Source organism: Myodes glareolus, chromosome 22 (assembly GCF_982192425.1).
Source record: "Myodes glareolus chromosome 22, mMyoGla1.1, whole genome shotgun sequence".
Taxonomy (NCBI): domain Eukaryota; kingdom Metazoa; phylum Chordata; class Mammalia; order Rodentia; family Cricetidae; genus Myodes; species Myodes glareolus.
In genome coordinates this window covers 43,495,217-43,512,965 of record NC_142047.1, presented here as the reverse complement: position 1 = coordinate 43,512,965, position 17,749 = coordinate 43,495,217, and the positions used below count along the sequence as shown (strand labels likewise).

General features: G+C 44.5%; 1 protein-coding gene across 1 annotated transcript; it reads right to left on the bottom strand.

The window, feature by feature from the left end:
- Positions 1 to 411: 411 nt before the first annotated feature.
- On the bottom strand, positions 412 to 14,449 carry Nudt7 (nudix hydrolase 7). Its single transcript, XM_087900416.1, has 4 exons — positions 14,305 to 14,449; positions 11,601 to 11,754; positions 5,069 to 5,227; positions 412 to 1,078 (listed from the first exon to the last, which is right to left on the bottom strand). Exons 1-4 carry the CDS (start codon positions 14,394 to 14,396, stop codon positions 716 to 718), a joined length of 768 nt encoding a protein of 255 aa, XP_087756542.1. The 5' UTR covers positions 14,397 to 14,449; the 3' UTR covers positions 412 to 715.
- Between the last annotated feature and the right edge of the window lie 3,300 nt (positions 14,450 to 17,749).

Genomic DNA, 17,749 nt, shown 5'->3' with positions numbered 1-17,749 from the left:
TATGTGTGTGTACACATGTGTGCACATGTGTGTGGAGCTCAAAGGACGACCTTAGGTGTCACTCCTCAGGCATGGCCAACATTTTTTTTTTTTTAAACAGGGACTTTCTCATTGGCCTAGAGTTTGCCAAGGAGGGTAGGCTGTCTGAACAGTAAGCCCCAGAGCTTCCTGGTCCTGCATCCCAGTGCTGGGATTACAAAGGTACACCACCACACCTGAGTCATTTTACACGGGTGATGGGGATCGAACTCAGATCCTTATGCTTGCAAGACAGGTACTATGTTGGTGGAGTTATCTCCCTCATCCCAAGTGTGTAGGTTTGAATGGTTAGCCAGAAGTTTCTGTCATGGCAAATGATGGGTGTAAAATGTGTTTTAAATACTTTAAAATAATATAAGCATCGCACAGTCATATATTCAACAAATATTTATTAAGTGCCTACTATGTGCCAGATACCTCTAAAATAGCTACAGATATTGGCATTGTGGGTAAAATTATATTGCCCTGTGAAAGCAATATTCCAGTTTTGAAAGACTTTTAGTGTTTTAGATTTTTTTTTTTTTTAAAAAAGGCACCTGGAAAGCAGGCAGGCCCTTTCTTTGCACACTGCAGGAAGACTGTTCACACCTGTCAGGTTCCATTTGCTGACATCATTGTTCTGAGCACAGACGCTCACGCCGGAACCTCCAGGAAGTTCTCTCGGGTATTGACGTCTTCACATCTTGCTTGAAGGAAATCGACGAAGGAAGGTCTTTTCACAAGACGGTATCAAGTTATTGAGATCAAACTCAATGTCAAAGGAGGGACTTTTCTCCAAGATAATTAGGGCAACCAGCACAGCCAGTTTTGAAGTCATTCCCTTGACTAGGTACTTCACCCCGGTTTCGGGGTCTGTATACTCAAAGCAGTGAATCACGAGATGGTAGCCAGAGTGTGTGAAGTAGCTCTGGTAGTAGACTTGGGGGTGCAGGAAATAGTCCAAAGGCATGAGGAACACATCCTTAACTTCATCAGCGTTAGGCCGGGCCTGGAAGTTGTGGTCTAGAAAACCCACCACGGGGGTTATCAGTGCATCATTCTGAAAGCAGAAAGCAAAATCCACATATTACAAAGTGCAGCAATGCACTGTTTCCAAGACTAAACACATTGCCGCTGCTAGGAGAGGAAAGACCAAGGCTAGGATACATGGTACAAGGTGAACCAGGGGGTAGGGGTGCTCCTGACGCCATTTCCTGTCCCCCATGTAGCAGAGATGCTCCACTCGTGTTGACATCGGGAATGATGTCATACACATTTTCCTCTTGGTGAAGACAGAGGTATGATGTCTTCTCAGCAGAAAAGTGGCGTATTACTTGTGGCATACTTATATTTAGGGAAAATACTTGAAACTGTAAGCCATACAGTTGCTTATAAGCTATATTTTTGTAACACACATATTTGTTTTGTGAAGTGATAGCTTTTATTTATGAACACAAATGCTTGCGAAATGAGAGTTTCTGCTGGATGGAGCATCTTCACGTCTGCTGGAAAGCCTGCAAGGGAGACTGGGACTGAGCACAGAAGCGATCTCCAGTTTGAAGCTCCTGGGTCACAAGGAAGACACTGAGGAAAACCAGAAGGAAGTACATCGTGAGGGGCGGGGGAGTCTAGAGAAGGCTAAACAGGCCGGTGGGGACCTCTCATGGAGGGAGGCAGCCAAAGAGGGTTTCAGAATGCACTCAGGTTAAACTATTAACTGTATCCATGGTGAATAACCATCTTTGCCTAGAGAGGAGACAAGGGGAACATAGACCATAAATAGCCATAGGGTAATAAATCTTAGGTCATAGGTCACCGAAAGTTTCAGCCATGCTGGGTCCTGCATAAAGGCTCACTCTTGGAGGTCATAGGTTTCCCAGAGCAGATGATGGTGAGCTGAGGATTGAGGTGCAAGCAATTTCTTAATGTGCTAGAGGAGAAACTGGGGAGGGGCTACGGAGGAGAGCAACAGCTTGGCGAAGAAAGCAGGCAAGGGCGCTGTGGAGTACACTCCAGCTAGAGCCGCGGAGCCAGGGTCGCAGGCTCAACCGCAGCCACTGGTGGAGTACAGCTTTACAGGAAGACGGTGCAGCACTTCTGCTCCTCTGTGCAGGACGTCCAGCTTTGGCTAGCTACAGTTACCCAGACAACTGCTGGCTCCCGGAAATGCACAGTGCGAGGGAAGGATGGATAAAGAGATCTCAAGGGAACCCCAATAGGGTATGCCAGAATGAGGTACCTTACTACAGTTCCCAAAGCATGGCTAACTCCAGAAATCTGAACTGGGCTAAATCTCCTTTCTAGGTTCTAGTTTCATTTCTATTGTTGTGATTTAGAAAAAAAAAGTCACCAAAAGTTAGTTTGGGGGAGAGAGGGTTGTTTCAGAGTTCTAGCTCACAGTCCTTCAGTGAGGGAAATCGAGGCAGGAACTCAAAGGAGGGACTGCTTACTAATCCACACAGCATGACTTCTGAGTGAGGAATTCACTTCACAACCAAAAGAGTGAAGCAGGAACCATGGTAATGCAGTTTGCTGGCTCAGTCCAAGACTACCTGCCTACGGGATGGTACTGCCCACAGTGGGCTTGTGCTGAGCACTCTTGCATCCATTAACTACTGACATGCCCCTACACACACACAGACACAGACAGACAGACAGACAGACAGACACACACACACACACACACACACACACACACAAAGAGACACACACAGAGACACACACACACACACACTTTAGCCAATCTGATCTAGATAATTCAGGGGAGACTCTCTATGTAGGTGATTCTAGGTTGTGGCAATTTGACTTTTAAAATTAACCACCATGCCCTATTAGTTGATTAGTTGATGTGTTTGAAGGCGAGCAGAAAGCGGCCCGAGGCATCTGTGTACTCCATTATTCCAACCACCCACATACAATTCATTAACTCTCAGGGATTGTGGAAATGAAGCTACCCTGGTTTGAGAGACTTTGAACTGCTTTAGTTCAACGAGTCAATGGAGTTCTAAACTCCCTAAAGTGTGTTGGAGGATTTGCAGAAATTAATTGAAAATCAGATCATTAGAAAATGCAACTAAAGAGGAAACAGCTTCCATATTGCCCTTTCTCATGCTCTCTTCTCTGTCCGTGTCTCCCTGTCTGTCTGTATCTGTTGTCTCTATATCTCTGTCTCTAATCTTTCTCCATGTGTCTGTCTGTCTCAGTCACCACACACACACACACACACACACACACACACACACTCAGCAAGCATTTATGGAGAGGTTACCAGCTTGTTCCATACTGAATCTTTCCAAAAGGTGTCCTTTCTACTTTTCAAATATTCTCCATGAAGAAGGATGGGCTCAGTCTCACTGCCTTTTATAACCCAGTACCACTGAGACTTTAAGCAAAATGGAACGATTTTTGCTTAGACAAAAGGTAAGACAATCTAACCCTCCGGTTTTCCAACTGTTAGGCATTGGTGGCAGTATTGCTTTAATATACATACATTTTGCCTAAAATTCCAATGCAGAGAATATTTAAAATATCTCTATCTAGTTCTGTGGTTATATGAGAAGGACATCCCATCCTGTAGTGTTCCTCACCCAAACTATGGCACCAGCTATGAGGAAATATATCAACTATGAGGAAAATATCAGCGACACTCACGTTCAAGGACGCTGAACCAAAGGCATGGATGGTAAACCCTGACGCTACCATAGTCACAATGAGCGCAGTAGGAGAAACTGTCACAAAGCCTAAGAGAGCTGACAACACAATCTGGTGTGCAGGATGGGGTCAAGGGCAGAAGGGATGATAATATGAAAAGTAGTAAAAAAATGTGTGGGTTTAGTTTATAATAATGTGTCAACATGGTTTCCCAGTTGTGACCAATGCACCACAGCTGTGTCAGGCATTAACCACGGAAGATGCTGGGATGGGGCCATGAGAACAGACGACTACTAAGTTGTCATCATTCTGGACATGAATTTAGAGGGCTATTGTACATTTATACTGATCAAATAATGCTGGTACCCAGATTGAAACCAACCAGTGAATCCTAAAGTCCATTCGCACAACAGTGACTTTGCTAGAAACGGCTATTCCAGCTTCAGGTATGCCGATGCTGTTTGGCTTATCAGGTAAGAAGGTCCTGACTCACACAGGAATGCGGTGACAAACACTGGCAGTTTTAAGGGAGCTTGCCACATGATCTGGTCCTCCCAAATTGTGATCCTAGTCTAACTATGAGGAGCCCAGAGCATGGAGAGCTAGTTCAGCCATGAAGAGCACATGCTGCTTTTGCAGAGGACGGGAGTTCAAGTTCTCGGCACCTGTATCAAGTGGCTCCCCACTGCCTATAACCTTCAGCTCCCAGTTTGGAGTTGACAACATCTTTTTGGCCTCTGAAGAATCCTGCAGGCACATTCACCACTACCCGCATAAGCATAAATAAAAATAAAGTCTTTTTATGAAGACCTTTGCCAGGAGGTACCTGAATTGAAAGACATCCAGTAGAGCTTAAAACTGCCAGGGTCATGATGAGATGGAGTGTGGGAAATAATCACAGACCCAAGCACCACAGAGACCTGGTGATCAAATGCAGAGGAGGCTGAAGAGAAAAGGCCCCCTGGTTCTTTGACAAGAAGGCTCCTTATCCCAAGGTGTGCACCAAAATGATGGGCATTGGAGTAAACAGCAAACACTGGGCCCGTTCCCCTCCAAAGAGATAACATTTAGTATGTTGCACAATAGGATATTGTTTTTCAACTGATTTCTCAAAATGTGTACTGGAGAAAAGTACATGTGAACTGAACACGAGTGGGGGCAATTCTGAGTACACTCAGTGTTCCATGGCCCCCAGTTTGAAAACCATTGAGGTAGCTCCCCTCTTTCTTTCTGGATGGAATGAGAGGGGCTTACCCATGGCCACAGAGCTCAATGAAGGGCACCCAAAGTCCACACAAGGACCCAGTTATCCTGCCTCTCTGCATAGTGTTCTTGGCAGTTATGTTTGAACCAAAGTAGAATCCCCTAGGAGCTCAGCAGGGCTCCTGACTGTCCTTACCTCAATCAGATATGGCACCAGGTGAGAGACCACCTCCACTTGGTGGGGATGCAGCCCCACCTCCTCCTGGGCTTCACGGAGAGCAGTGGCCGTGTCATCCTTGTCCACTGGGTCCCTCTTTCCTCCAGGGAAGCAGACTTCTCCGGGTGACCGTCTCAGCTCGGAGATTGTAAGAACAGAGTTACAAAGTGAGATTTCGGTTTGAGAACTATGTAGTCATTCGACAAATATTAACTCAACATCTACAGGGTACAAGATATGCTTTTCCTTGAATCCTAAAAAATAACAACAACAACAAAACAAACAAACAAACAAACAAACAAACAAAACAAAGTCAAGGCTGCTGAGATGGTAAAGGCATAACCTGAGTTTGAATCCCAAGCCCACATGGTGGTAGGAAAACAGTGATGTTCAAAAGTTATTCGCCGGCCTTCACATGAGTGGCATGGTGTATGTGCACGCTTGCACAAGCAGGCTCGTGCACATGTACATACATACACATACATACACCCCATACACAAATATATCTTACACTAATAACTTTATTGCAAAGGTTGGGAAATGTCTGTTTAGAAAATTCTCTGTATTGTTCCCCATCTGAAATAGATATTTTACATAGTCTTTTCCTAGTTCATAAACCTATGAAAATATTGTTACTCAATATTAACATCAAATTAAACTTCGCTACTTATTCATGTAATATACCGTCTATTTTTTATATTTCACCATACATCCACCAGCTATGATTTTAAATATATAACATTTGGTACATATAGAACATGAAAATGTCCCTGAAGGAAAAAATAATTTAACTTTATAAATAATATATGTACTTGAATAAAAATAATACTGCATAGAAAACATACCTAAGGATGCAGGCTCGTTTTATCTGACAAACTCACATGTTCATAAAAATACTGTTAATTTCAATTCATTGATATATTTTAGATGTTTTTGCTTATTTAAAATATTTATATGTCTCTATATATGTAGAGAATAATTCCTCTATATCTCTGTCTCCCTTTCTCTTCCCCCCTAGTAGTCCCCTTACTCTCCCTAAGCAGTTTTCCTTTTCCTTTTATATCATATAATGCATGATTTTATGCATCTATATAAAATGCAAAAACTATAAGTGAAGGAAAACAGCATTTATGATTAAGATCATTTGCATTTATTTTTTTACACATGGCATGATTTTTCTTCCATTTTAATATATATATATATTTTATATATACATATGTATACACAAAACATGTATACATATGCACCTAGGTTAATTCTATTTATTGTAAATAGTGCTTCAATGAACACTGATGTGGAAGTATCTCTGTGATTTGTTAGTTTGAAATATGTGGGTTAAATACTTAAGAGTGGAATAGCTGGGTTGTAAGGAATATCATTTTTAATTTTTTTTTAAACCTCCATATTGACATCCAGTGACTGGACTAGTTTACATTCCCACTAGTCGTACATAAAGGGTCCTTTCCCCACCCCCACCTCAAACTGTTAAAAGGAAATGTCAGGACAAATTTGCAAAAAAAGAAAAAAAAAGGTAGTGATTGAGAAAGTCATCCAGAGTTGATCACTGGTTTCCACAAGCATGCACATGCACACACACACACACACCTTACATTAATAACTTCGAGAACTTCTGTCAATTCTAATTTTTCTCTACATGCCTCTAAAAGACAACATCAACACATACACAGACAGACCCCAGTGAGGGTTTGTAAACACTAAACAAAAGGATACTACAAAGACAGCATTACCAACAGATGTGTTTGTTAAGTCCTTTGTGGGTGCTAACCACATTCAGGGCATATGCTTCTCAGGAATTTTTCTACAAGCTGTTATGTTTTGTGGGAAAACACTGGGACAGGGTCTCAGTTTGGCCTCAGATTTGTTCTGCAGTCAAGGACGACCTTGAGCCTCTGGTCTTCCTACTTCCTTCTCTCCAGTGCAGTGATTGGGATTTGCACCACCATGCTCTGTTTTAGGCAGTCTGGGATCAAACCCAGGACTTGGCACATGTTAGGCCAGCACTCTACCAACTGTTCTACATCCCCTACCCTACAAGTTATTGTATCTTAAAGCATTTTTAATGACGTAAAATAAATATGATTAACCAATTTAAAACAAACAATTCAGGAACATTTAATAAACCCATAATGATGTATAACCATACCTAATATCTAGTTTCAGAATGTTTTCCCCACTCCAAGAGGAAACCATACCCATTAAGCTTCCCCCACTCTGCTCCCTGTTTTCTGCTTTCTGTCCAAGTGGATTTCCAGTTTGATTATTTCGTGTAAATGAAGTCATATGACATGTTATCGTCTATTGGAGAATATTATTTTAAGCTGTGTTGCTTTTGTTTATGCTGCATTTGTGTAACTTGGAGATTCTGTGATTCTTTGCCTGTCTAAAATCCCTGAAGGTCTAATAAAGTGCCGAGCAGCCAATAGCAAGGCTGGGACAAGGATAGGTGGGGCTGGCAGGCAGAGAGAATAAATAGAAGAAAAAAATGAGGAAGAGGGGGGAGTAGGAGAACAAGGAGAGAAGGACATCAGGGGCCAGCCACCCAGCTACACTGCAAGCTGTGGAGAAAGAAGTAAAGAAAGGTCTACAAAAATAGGGAAAGATAAACTCCCAGAGGCAAAAGGTAGTCAGGATAATTTAAGAAAAGCTGGCAAGAAACAAGCAAAGTTAAGGCCGAGCATTCGTAAGTAAGAATAAGTATCCCCATGTGTGGTTATTTGGGAGCTGGGTGGTGGGTCTCTCAAAAAGAGTGGAGAGTAGAAGAATCAACAACAGCCTTCTGTATCTCTCAGCATCTTGCTTGTGAGGTTTTGCCATGTTGTATCACAGGCCTGAATATGGCTGAATAGTATTCCCCTGTTTGTATAGATCACAAATGATCTCTATTAATGGGCACACAAACCACATTAGGTTATTATTATTCTATCTTCACAGAAAAGGTAAGACGAGAGGTTAAGTTACCTGACAAAGTTCACACAGTGAGCTACAAATTAGAGTTTAATTCTAGAGGCCATGTTCTTAATCAGCACAGCATCTATTTAAGCGTCTCTAGGGCCACGGGGACGACTCAGCCTGGAGAGCTGTCTACAATGCAAGCCCAGCGATCTGAATTTGATTCCTAGAATCTACACACAAGGCTGCATGTGATGGCATGCATCTGTCACCTCAGAATTCTCACAACGAGACGAGACGCAGAGACAAGACAGCAGTCCAGAAGCTTGAAGTTTCCTCTACTAGTGAGCAATCATTCTGCAAGATTTGAGACAACCTGGGAGAAGCTCAAAGAGCAAAACTCTGGACTCCATAGCTGGGGAATGAGGAGATGAGGCCAAGAGAGATCCTGTCTCAATAACAAGGGAGAAGAGACTCTCAAAAGTGGTCCTTTAGCTCCCCTACATAGGCTGCGATACAAAATGTCCACATTCACACTTCCATATAAACTTAAATAAATAAATATGAATTTGCTAGAACATAGTATGGGTGAGGAGCCATTACCATCGGTGCCATGTATCTTAACATCTCCATTAATTTTTGTTTACTTACAAGAAGAACAGGACCCTCTCTTTCCCGATTCCTCCACCCACCTCTCTGATGCAAGTTTTTCTGATTTTAAGACAATGTGTCTCCATGTGTGACATCCCAGTAATTTCCTCCTTTCTCGACCCTGAAAGATGCTGCCCTCACCGTTCTCTTTTCTGCAGTGCCCGCCCCAGTTTCTCTTACACCCTCACCTACACCTCGTCCAGTGTCCTCCCCACTCATCTGCTGCGAGAGCCTGACTCAGCAGGACTCTTAGGTCAGCGTCTTGCCAACTCTGTGCAAAGATCACGGCTGTGTGCGCCTGCTAGAACCACAGGGCGGTTCCATGACCTGAGGCTTCAGCACGTGGAGCTGTGTCTTGGTTCCAGGCAAAGGGATGTAATGAGAGACCCTGAAGTCGGTTCTTGATATTCAGAGTTCAACCCAGATGTCCTGTTGGCATTTTGAGCACCTGGATTGACTGACAGAGCTGTGTTAAGGAAAGCTAGCAGCCCGATCTGGTCAGACTATCTGTTTCCTTGAATGTGGAAATCCTCAGTCACAAGGAAATGCCATTTGGACGTGAGGCTCTTGGAAAATTCCAATGGAGCAAGGCCCTTATCAGTGAGATTAGAGCCTACCAACTGCTCTGCTCACCCTGTGAGCACACAGGGAAAAACCATCATCCATGAGTTAGAAAGAGGTCAGGACCGAGCACTCAATCTGCAGATGCCTGGATACTGAACTTTGGAGCCCCCGCAGCCATGAGAAATGTTTCAGGTTTATAAGCATCCAGTATAAGGCATTCTGTTGCAGCGGTTTGAGAGGACTACGGCTGTTATTTAGCTGCTACAGCCAAAGACTCCACTTTAGCAAGGTTTTTGTTTTTATTCATTCATTTCTATTATTTTTGTGGTGCTGAGGCACAGAGAGCCAGGGCTCTGTGCCTACTAGGGCAGTGTTCTGCCATTGTGCTATGCTACCAGCCCTAGGTAAGTGTTTGGAAAACAAAACATTAGTAGTTCCTCCCTGCCATAAATGGAGAGTTCTACAGGATCTGATTTAGCAGTTATGGCCTCACACATCTTCTCATTGGTGATAGATGCAAGAGGAGGGAGAGGAAGGCTGGACCATTTTCTGTCTACTGAAGCCTGTCTTACAGAAGACTTTAAAAAAAAAACAAAACACCTTCCGTTACTTTACCTCTAAAATGTGATTTATTGTTTGCACATTCAATTCTACAGTAGCTGGTGACAGGGGCACCTACAAGGACTCATTGGCTTGATAGAAAATATGAACTTGATTTAAAATATGTTTTGAAAGCCCTTCAAAAAGACCCCAGAGCATGCCAATTCAATTCAAGTGGCTTCCGCCTTGACTCCAATTAATAGGGAACAAGAACCTTTTGAATTCCGGAGAACTCTGCTCTTAGAAAGGGTTCTACTGTTTTGGAAGCAAGCAAGTGCATTTTAAAAAACAAACTTTTCATAGATTGTTGGGACCAGAAAGGGTTCTACCTAGGCATGAGAGTTTATAATCTTTTCCCTCTGTAAATGGTGTAAGTTGTGTGTCTGTCTGTATGGGTATACATGTGTTTGTGTGGGTACACATGTCTACATGTGCATGTGGAGGCCAAGGGTCAACTTTAGATACCATTCCTTAGGTACCAACTATACTTGGTTGCTTTGTTTGTTTTTTTGTTTATTTTATTTTTGAGATTATAATAGAATCACATCATTTCTTCCTTCCCTTTCCTCTCTCCAAACACACACACACACATCCCTCCTTGCTCTCTTTCACGTTCATGGCTTATTTTTGCATCAATTGTTATTTATGAATTTATTATTTAATTATGCTGGTTGGAAGGCCATGCCATTTTGTGGTCCATTTATTTCTACCCCGGGATAACCTTGAAATGATCATTTCTTCAACTCTCTTTGGGAAACATTTCCAACAGCAAGGAAGGGTACCCAGAAGTGCGTGGGAGAGACAGGAACACCCAGCCTGGTACAGCCATAAAGTGAGATGGTTCCTAACTTCAGCTGGCATTCAACTGGGCAGCGGGCTTCAGGGCCCAGGCTACTAACAATATGCTCCAGTTTACTTGGATGGATTGGTTTAATGGAGTCATTGTTGATGGAGATAATTTTCTACCCTTCTTCTGCCGGACTACTGGCACTGTCTGGAGACGTGATATTGTCACACAGATGTGCCTATGGATGTGTGCTGCTGTCACGGGTAGAAATCAAGACAACACTAAACTTCCCAGAGTACACAAGAAGGCTCCTTAACAAAGAATGTTCTAGATACAAATCCTCTTTAAGCACCTATATTAAGTTACCCTGGTCTAAAGTGTTTTCTATTTCTTGTAAGGTAAATTTTGTTGATTTTTTTTCTTCTTCTTTCTAAACCCTCTTTTAAAATAGTACATTTGGCTGAGGACGTGGCTCAATGAGTAAAGATGCTTGTTCGCGTATGTTTGTATCTCCAGCACCCAATTAGTGATGCTGGCATGGCTGTTCATACCTGTAACTCTAGTTCTGAGGTGGGTGGAGGCAGGCAGATTGTTGCAGCATATGAGCAAAGCCTAGCCTAAAAACAGCAGCTACAAGTTCAGTGAGAGGCCTATTTCAGGGCAGCAAAACAGACAGTGGTAGAGGAGGCCACTCGGTGTCTTCCTCTGGCCTCCATAATCATATACACATAACACACACACACTTAAAAAAACAAATACTAAAACTTAAGTTAGCACTTGGGAGGCAGAGACAGGCAGATTGTCACGAGTTCAAGACCAGACTGGGCTAGTGAGCAAACACATATCTCAAAAATCACCAAACAAAATCTCATTTCATCCCATGGTTTCCCCTTTCCTTCCAACACCATGATTTCCAAAGTTCCCATTTGAAGATGGCAGCCTTGAAATGAGGACAAAGTGACAGAAGTATGTTCTTAAACGCCCCAAGATGTCACCTACCTTGTCTGAGCGCACAGTGAGCAACAGGTACAGCTTTCCTCCTCTGACCAGCAATGGCAGAAGGACAGAGTATTTATTAGCAGACAAATGGGAATATCTGGTCCCGACATCGAACCTTTTCAAGCGGGCCTTGGCATCGTCTATCAGCTTGTTCCTAAGAGGAAAACATCACAAGAGCTGTAGTAAGCAGTGCTCTGGCTGGAAGCTCCTAGTCCTGCTGATCTATTTGTGTGTGTGTGTGTGTGTGTGTGTGTGTGTGTGTGTGTGTGGTGGGATGGGTGGTGGGGATGGGAGTGTGCACCTTGGATTTCATTACTGAGTCTCATTATCGTGTTTCAATAACCTGGCAGAAATCACAGTACTTAACCTGCATGCTGTTGGCAAGAATGAGGGAGGCAAAAGCACCAGGTCCACAGTTGCATACACAAGCTCACTTAGAAAGGCAAATTAAATTTAAAATTCAGTGTAAGCCAGGTGAGGCATGTATGTAATAAGAGCAAGGGGCCAGGCGTCCAAGGTTATCCTCAGCAACACGGTGAGTTCAGGGCCTACCTGTGATACATGACTCCTTACCTCAAAAAAAATCAAACCAAATCAAGTATGTATGATAAGACCTTTCTCCCATCATGTAATAGTTGAACTTTGACATCTGTAATCTGGGCTTCATTATAATCCCAGCTGTTTGGGCGCTGAGGGAGGAGAATCACAAATTCAAGGCACTCTGGAGACACAGAGTGAACTCAAGGCCAACCTTGAACTCTAGACCCTGTTTCAAAATAAGAAATAAAAAGAGGGCTTGGGATGTAGCTCAGTAGTAGAGCCTTTGCTTGGCGTGGGAGGCCCTGCTCTGCCCCTAGTGCTTTGGAGGAGGAAATACTATAGTTACACACAAATAGGCCAGGTGTGTCAAAAAGTCTTTCTGAGGCTTGCCTAGCCCTTCTGCCATGTTCTCAAAACCAGATGTCCTGTAAATGTAATCCCCAAACTCACACATCCACAGAATCTGGCAGAAGGCTGCTCTCAGCAGACTGCAGGATGTACGTACCCTGCACTGTGGCTCAGAGACTTTGAGGAGGCCTGAGAAGGAGCCCTTGATCTAACTTTGGAGTCAAGATGCGGCCTCTGTGGCAACCCAAGGGACTGTCTTTTGAGAACCGTTACTAACGGTTGTGCCAAAAGTTTAGATTTCTCACCATGTATGGCAACATTTTCTTGTAGCTCTTTCTGGGATCATCAGACAAGCGTATTATGCTGCGGGCCTGCATAATTGGTGTTGGTCAGAGACCTCATTCGTGTCAACTTAGAACCTGGGGATGTGACTTTCCTCAAAAATGGGATCTTCACAGATATAAGTAGTTAAGATTGGTGAGATAAGATCATCCTGGATTTCCAGAGAACTCCCAATGCAATGACGGGTGTCGCCGAAGGAAGAGAAGAGGCTACAGAGAAGACTCCTACGGAGATGGGGACCAGAGTGCTGCTGCTACAAGCCAAGGATGGCCAGAAGCCACCAGAAGCCGGGAGAAGCAAATAAGTGCCCCTAGAGACTTCTGAGTGTGCTGCTGAGGACACCTTGACTGCGGACTGGCCTTTGGACCCAAGAGAGGATGAGGAACTGCTAGCATTTAAGTCTCATACAGCCGGTAGGACTTCGTCATGGTGGTCACAGAAAGTGGACATCAGCTTTCGATATTCTGTAGCGTGACTGCGCAGAAGCAGATGATTGGGTCAGTCAGAGGTCACTTCATCTCAAAATTACACTGGTAATCCAGGTGCTTGGGAGGTTGAGGCGGGAGGATTGCCAAAATTTTGAGACCAACCGGGGCTACATCGGGAAAATAATAATGACATCATCTCCTGGAGCCTCAAAGTCCTCATCTGAAACTTGTTTGAGGGTAGTCTTGATGATAAAGTGGCCGGTTCACACATGGGGATGGAGTGGGGGGAGGGGCGCTCAGCTGTTCATGACTAGTGCATCCTTAACAAGCCATTGATTGGAGATGTTTGGTTATTCTCACCACCACCACCCCCTTTCCACGTGGCAGGGTGCTGGCTGCAAATTCATCAAATGTCCTGGAAAGGGTCACTGAAAGCGGGCACACAGTACACAGGCCTCTGTTCAGAAAAGACAACTAGCCAGGCAGGAAGAACTCTGCCCAAGGAGGCTTTTAAGGAACCCCTCGAACTGCCCAGAGGCAGCAGAGAAACTAAAGTCTAGAAACTCTCAATACTATCACCATTAAAATAGGAACAATAGCTCTAATCAGGGCTCACCCCACTCTGTGTTTAATTCTCAGGACAGCCCTGTAGGTAATAACAGGATCATGTGAGCACAGGCTGGGAACAGCCTTGAGCAAGAACCACGATCATGAGTGTAAGTAGCCACCCAAGAACTTGAACCCGGTCTGGCTGATGACAGGGCTGTCCGGCCGGCCATCGTGGGGTTCTGAGGTTCTTCTGTGGGGAGATAGGTTACTCGAGTGACACAGGTTGGTAAAAGCGAAGCGCTGTGACCTAGGGGCAGGAGGACACCCCTACTCTGTCCCCAGGAGCAGAAGGAGCAAAGTCCCAGCTGACCATCCAGGAGGCTAGTTCGGAGGAGCCTGAACCGCAGTACGGCTCAGCAGGTCGTCAGCCTCGGGCCTGGGCAGTGATCGGGACCCAGCTAGGTCAGGCTCCAGTGTCTGGAGCCAGAGGACTTTACCTGACACAAGGTCGCGACATCAGCCCAGCGGTTCCCTTGCTTCTAGTAACTGGTGACTTCAGGAAGCAAAGCGCTCTCACGCGCGTGCGCATAGCTGTCCTAGCCCTGGGGTAGAGAGGGGCGGGGACTACGCTAGGAGGAGTCGCTGAAGGCGGGACGTTAGGAAGAAGGCCGACTGTGCCAGACCCGGGAGGGGCGGGGCCTGTGGGTGGGCGTGTCCGGGGCGGAGTTGGTCTGAAGTTGGCGCTGACACGGTTTAAAACGCTGAATACACTAAAACGGTTTGCTTTCTGACAGCTGGGGCTTCTCTAAACCTGTAGATAAAAAAATTACGTGTGTGTGTGTGTGTGTGTGTGTGTGTGTGTGTGTGTGTGTGTGTGGTGCGTTCGCATGCGCGTAGGTCAGAGGACAACTTGCAGGAGTCTGTTCTCTCCTTCCACCCCGTGAGTTCTGGGGATCGAACTCAGGTAGGTTGGCTTGGAGGCAAGCACTTTTACCTGCTGAACCATCTTGCAAGCCCAGTGACAGGAAAAAAACAAAAAACAACAACAACAAAAACTATTATTGATTCTTTGTGGATTTCACATAATGCCTTCCCATCTCACTTACCTTCCTGTACCTCGCATCTGCCCTTTGCCTTTACAACATTTTCTTTTAAAGTGATGACGCCAGCCAGGTATGGTGGTGCCAGCTATAACTCAGTACTGAGAGGCTGAGACAGATAGCTTGCCATGAGGTCAAGGTCAGTCAGGCCAGGGGGACAAAAGAAAGAAAAATCAAGATTCTGCACTCGTGAAGCAAGAGAGTTGAATCTCCTTCAGATGTGAGGGGAGGGTGGTCTGATGACCAGCATTGAATACTTGCAGTTCCTGGGTGTAGATCACACAGAAAAAAGATCCGTGGAATAGAGGAGAGGGTTGTGAGTCAACACAGAGGAGTCAGAGGTCAGTAGGTCTCCGAGAGCTGGGACGGAGGAAGAAAGGTAGCTGGGTGCAGAGTTGGGGCTTCCACAACAAGGCTGAGTTCCTCACTCCTGGCTAAAGCTGGAATTCTCACAGAAGGGTTTCCCACGGACAGTATTGGTGTCTCCAGTGTCCTGAGCAAAGTAGATTCCGCCCAGAGGCACACGCATGCTGAGTCTAAGGAGAGTGACAGGTCAACAAACTAAGGAGATGCTGATGTCTGCTGGCTGAACCTGCTTTCAGGGAGGAGGGATGCCTAGAGATGAGGGAAGCCAGGAGAGGAAGCTTAGAAGGAAGGCGGAGTGTGTGTGCCACCACCTTACATGGAGCTGGATAAGGGAGTGTGCCAGGAACACTGGTGGGAACTGAGACTCGCAGAGTGGGGCAGCCATAGTGTCTGACACATATACTTAATAATATACTTTAAATTTTATTATATGTTTTCCATAATTTCATACATGAATACAATGTATTTAGATCACATCTACCTCCCACACTCCTCCTCTTATTCCCTCCAGACCCTTCCTCCCTCCAACCCACATCCACCTCCCAAATTCATGCTTTATATGCCCTTTTTCTTTTCCTTTTCATCTCTTAAAATCTAAAGATTTAATGTAATATTAAGCAATATATAAAAATGAATCAAAACTGAATTACGTTCATCTTTGGATCAGTGTAGCATATTATTTTTGATGTAAGAATAATTTCATAAAAACAAGAATACTTATGACTCATGAGAGTCACATTAGGGCTAAGGGAACAGTTGTACCATAGTTCCCAAGATTTTAAAAGATTTATTTTGTTTATGTATATAAATGTAAGTCTGTATGCATGTGTGCCATGTGCCTACAGGTACCTGTGAAAGTCAAAAATGGAATCGGATTCCCCTGGAGCTAGAATTACAGGCATATAAACAGCCTGATGTGGGTTCTGAAATTGAACTCTAGTCTTCTGGAAAAACAATATGTGTTCTTAAATGCTCCGTCGACTTCTCAACCCCCATTCCCAAGGTTTTCAAAAAGCACTAAACCAGCATCCTGGGGTTTTTCTGGGCAGTTACCAGGAGAGGGTTCGAATCAAGAGCACCACAGCCTGCTAGTAATACTGATGGTGACACTCCATGCACACCTAGTAATAGTGCTGGTGACACTCCACGTACATCAGTGTCAATTCTCAGAGCAGGATGCTGGGGAGAAGGCTCATTGGTCGAAACTGTTGATGGTGAGGACCACAGTGCGGGTCCTCAGAACCCACATAAATGCCAGGTAGGCAAAGTGGTTCACCTGGGAGGGTGGAGACAAAGTGTTACCAGACCACTAGCAAGACTAACCCTATCAATGAGCTCTGGTTTGACTGAGAGAGACCTTTGTTTGATAAATAAGGTAGAAGATGGTTGAGTATGATTCCCTGCATCAATCTCAGAGCACCAAATGCACCTACACCTGTACTACACTGGCACGCATGCAAACATACACATAGACAACACACACACACACATGAGAAAAAAAATCATCAGAGCACAATGAATAAGGTTATTTCTATAATGGTATTGCTACCGTCTCTTTGCTAATTAGAAAATAAAAATATCGAGCTTGAGGTCATAGGGTTTGAGGCTACATCATTCTGACCTCTGAGTCCATGTATTTCAGCACATCCCAGAGAAACAAACGGCCTGTGAACTAGGTGTGTTTGACCATGAGGGAAAAATAAATGAGTCTTCATGTCATATTCATGGAATAGCTGCTTGGGAGAAGCACAGGGTCATGGCTGAGACATGGAGCCTTGACCTTCAAGGCTTCTCAATCTAGAGGAACGACAGTGAAGACAACCCACCTCTCTAGTAATTCACAACGTGTTGACCGCGAGTGGGAAGGGTCAGAGGGTTGAAAAGAATTACTGTCTGGGGATTCTCTTCTTCAAACTTCTGTTGACTGACTCTTTGGCCTTAAAAAGGAGCAAACTGAGACTAAGAGGTTTCAGGTGCCCTCACATTATCATGCAACAAGTAAATGGAAGAGCCAGGTGTTAGTTCTAGCCAACTGGGCTAAGGTGTCCAGGGTGGGAAAGACAACACTGTATGTAGGCATAGGGGACAACAGAAGCCAACCTGGGTATGGAGTCTTGTTTAGAGGTTCTTGTTGTTCAGTGTACCTGAGATAGACAGAGAGAGAGAGAGAGAGAGAGAGAGAGAGAGAGAGAGAGAGAGAGAGAGAGAGAGAGCTTGTGCAGCTGTGGATCCTGGACGAGCATGGGAAGGCATAGGGCATCATAGCAAGATGGGAGTTGACCTTCTTCCCAAGGAAGAGGAATTAGGAATCTGGCCTTTAGGGAGGCCTGTTGTTCAAAGTGGGAGATCAGTTGGCATCAGGGAGATGCTGGAAACAAACAGGAAAGTAAAAATTGTCCTCTGGCCTTCATACGCAAATGCACACACACACACACACACACACACACACACACACACGCTTGAACACACTCACACC

Bases quoted from the DNA above. Each gene is read 5' to 3' on its own strand.
- Nudt7 (XM_087900416.1), bottom strand. From the start codon at position 14,396: ATGCGCACGCGCGTGAGAGCGCTTTGCTTCCTGAAGTCACCAGTTACT. The intron at 11,755-14,304 runs GTAAAGTCCTCT...TTTTCCTCTTAG, and splicing joins ATGTCGCGACCTTGTGTCAG to GAACAAGCTGATAGACGATG. The intron at 5,228-11,600 runs GTAGGTGACATC...ACAATCTCCGAG, and splicing joins TCACTGTGCGCTCAGACAAG to CTGAGACGGTCACCCGGAGA.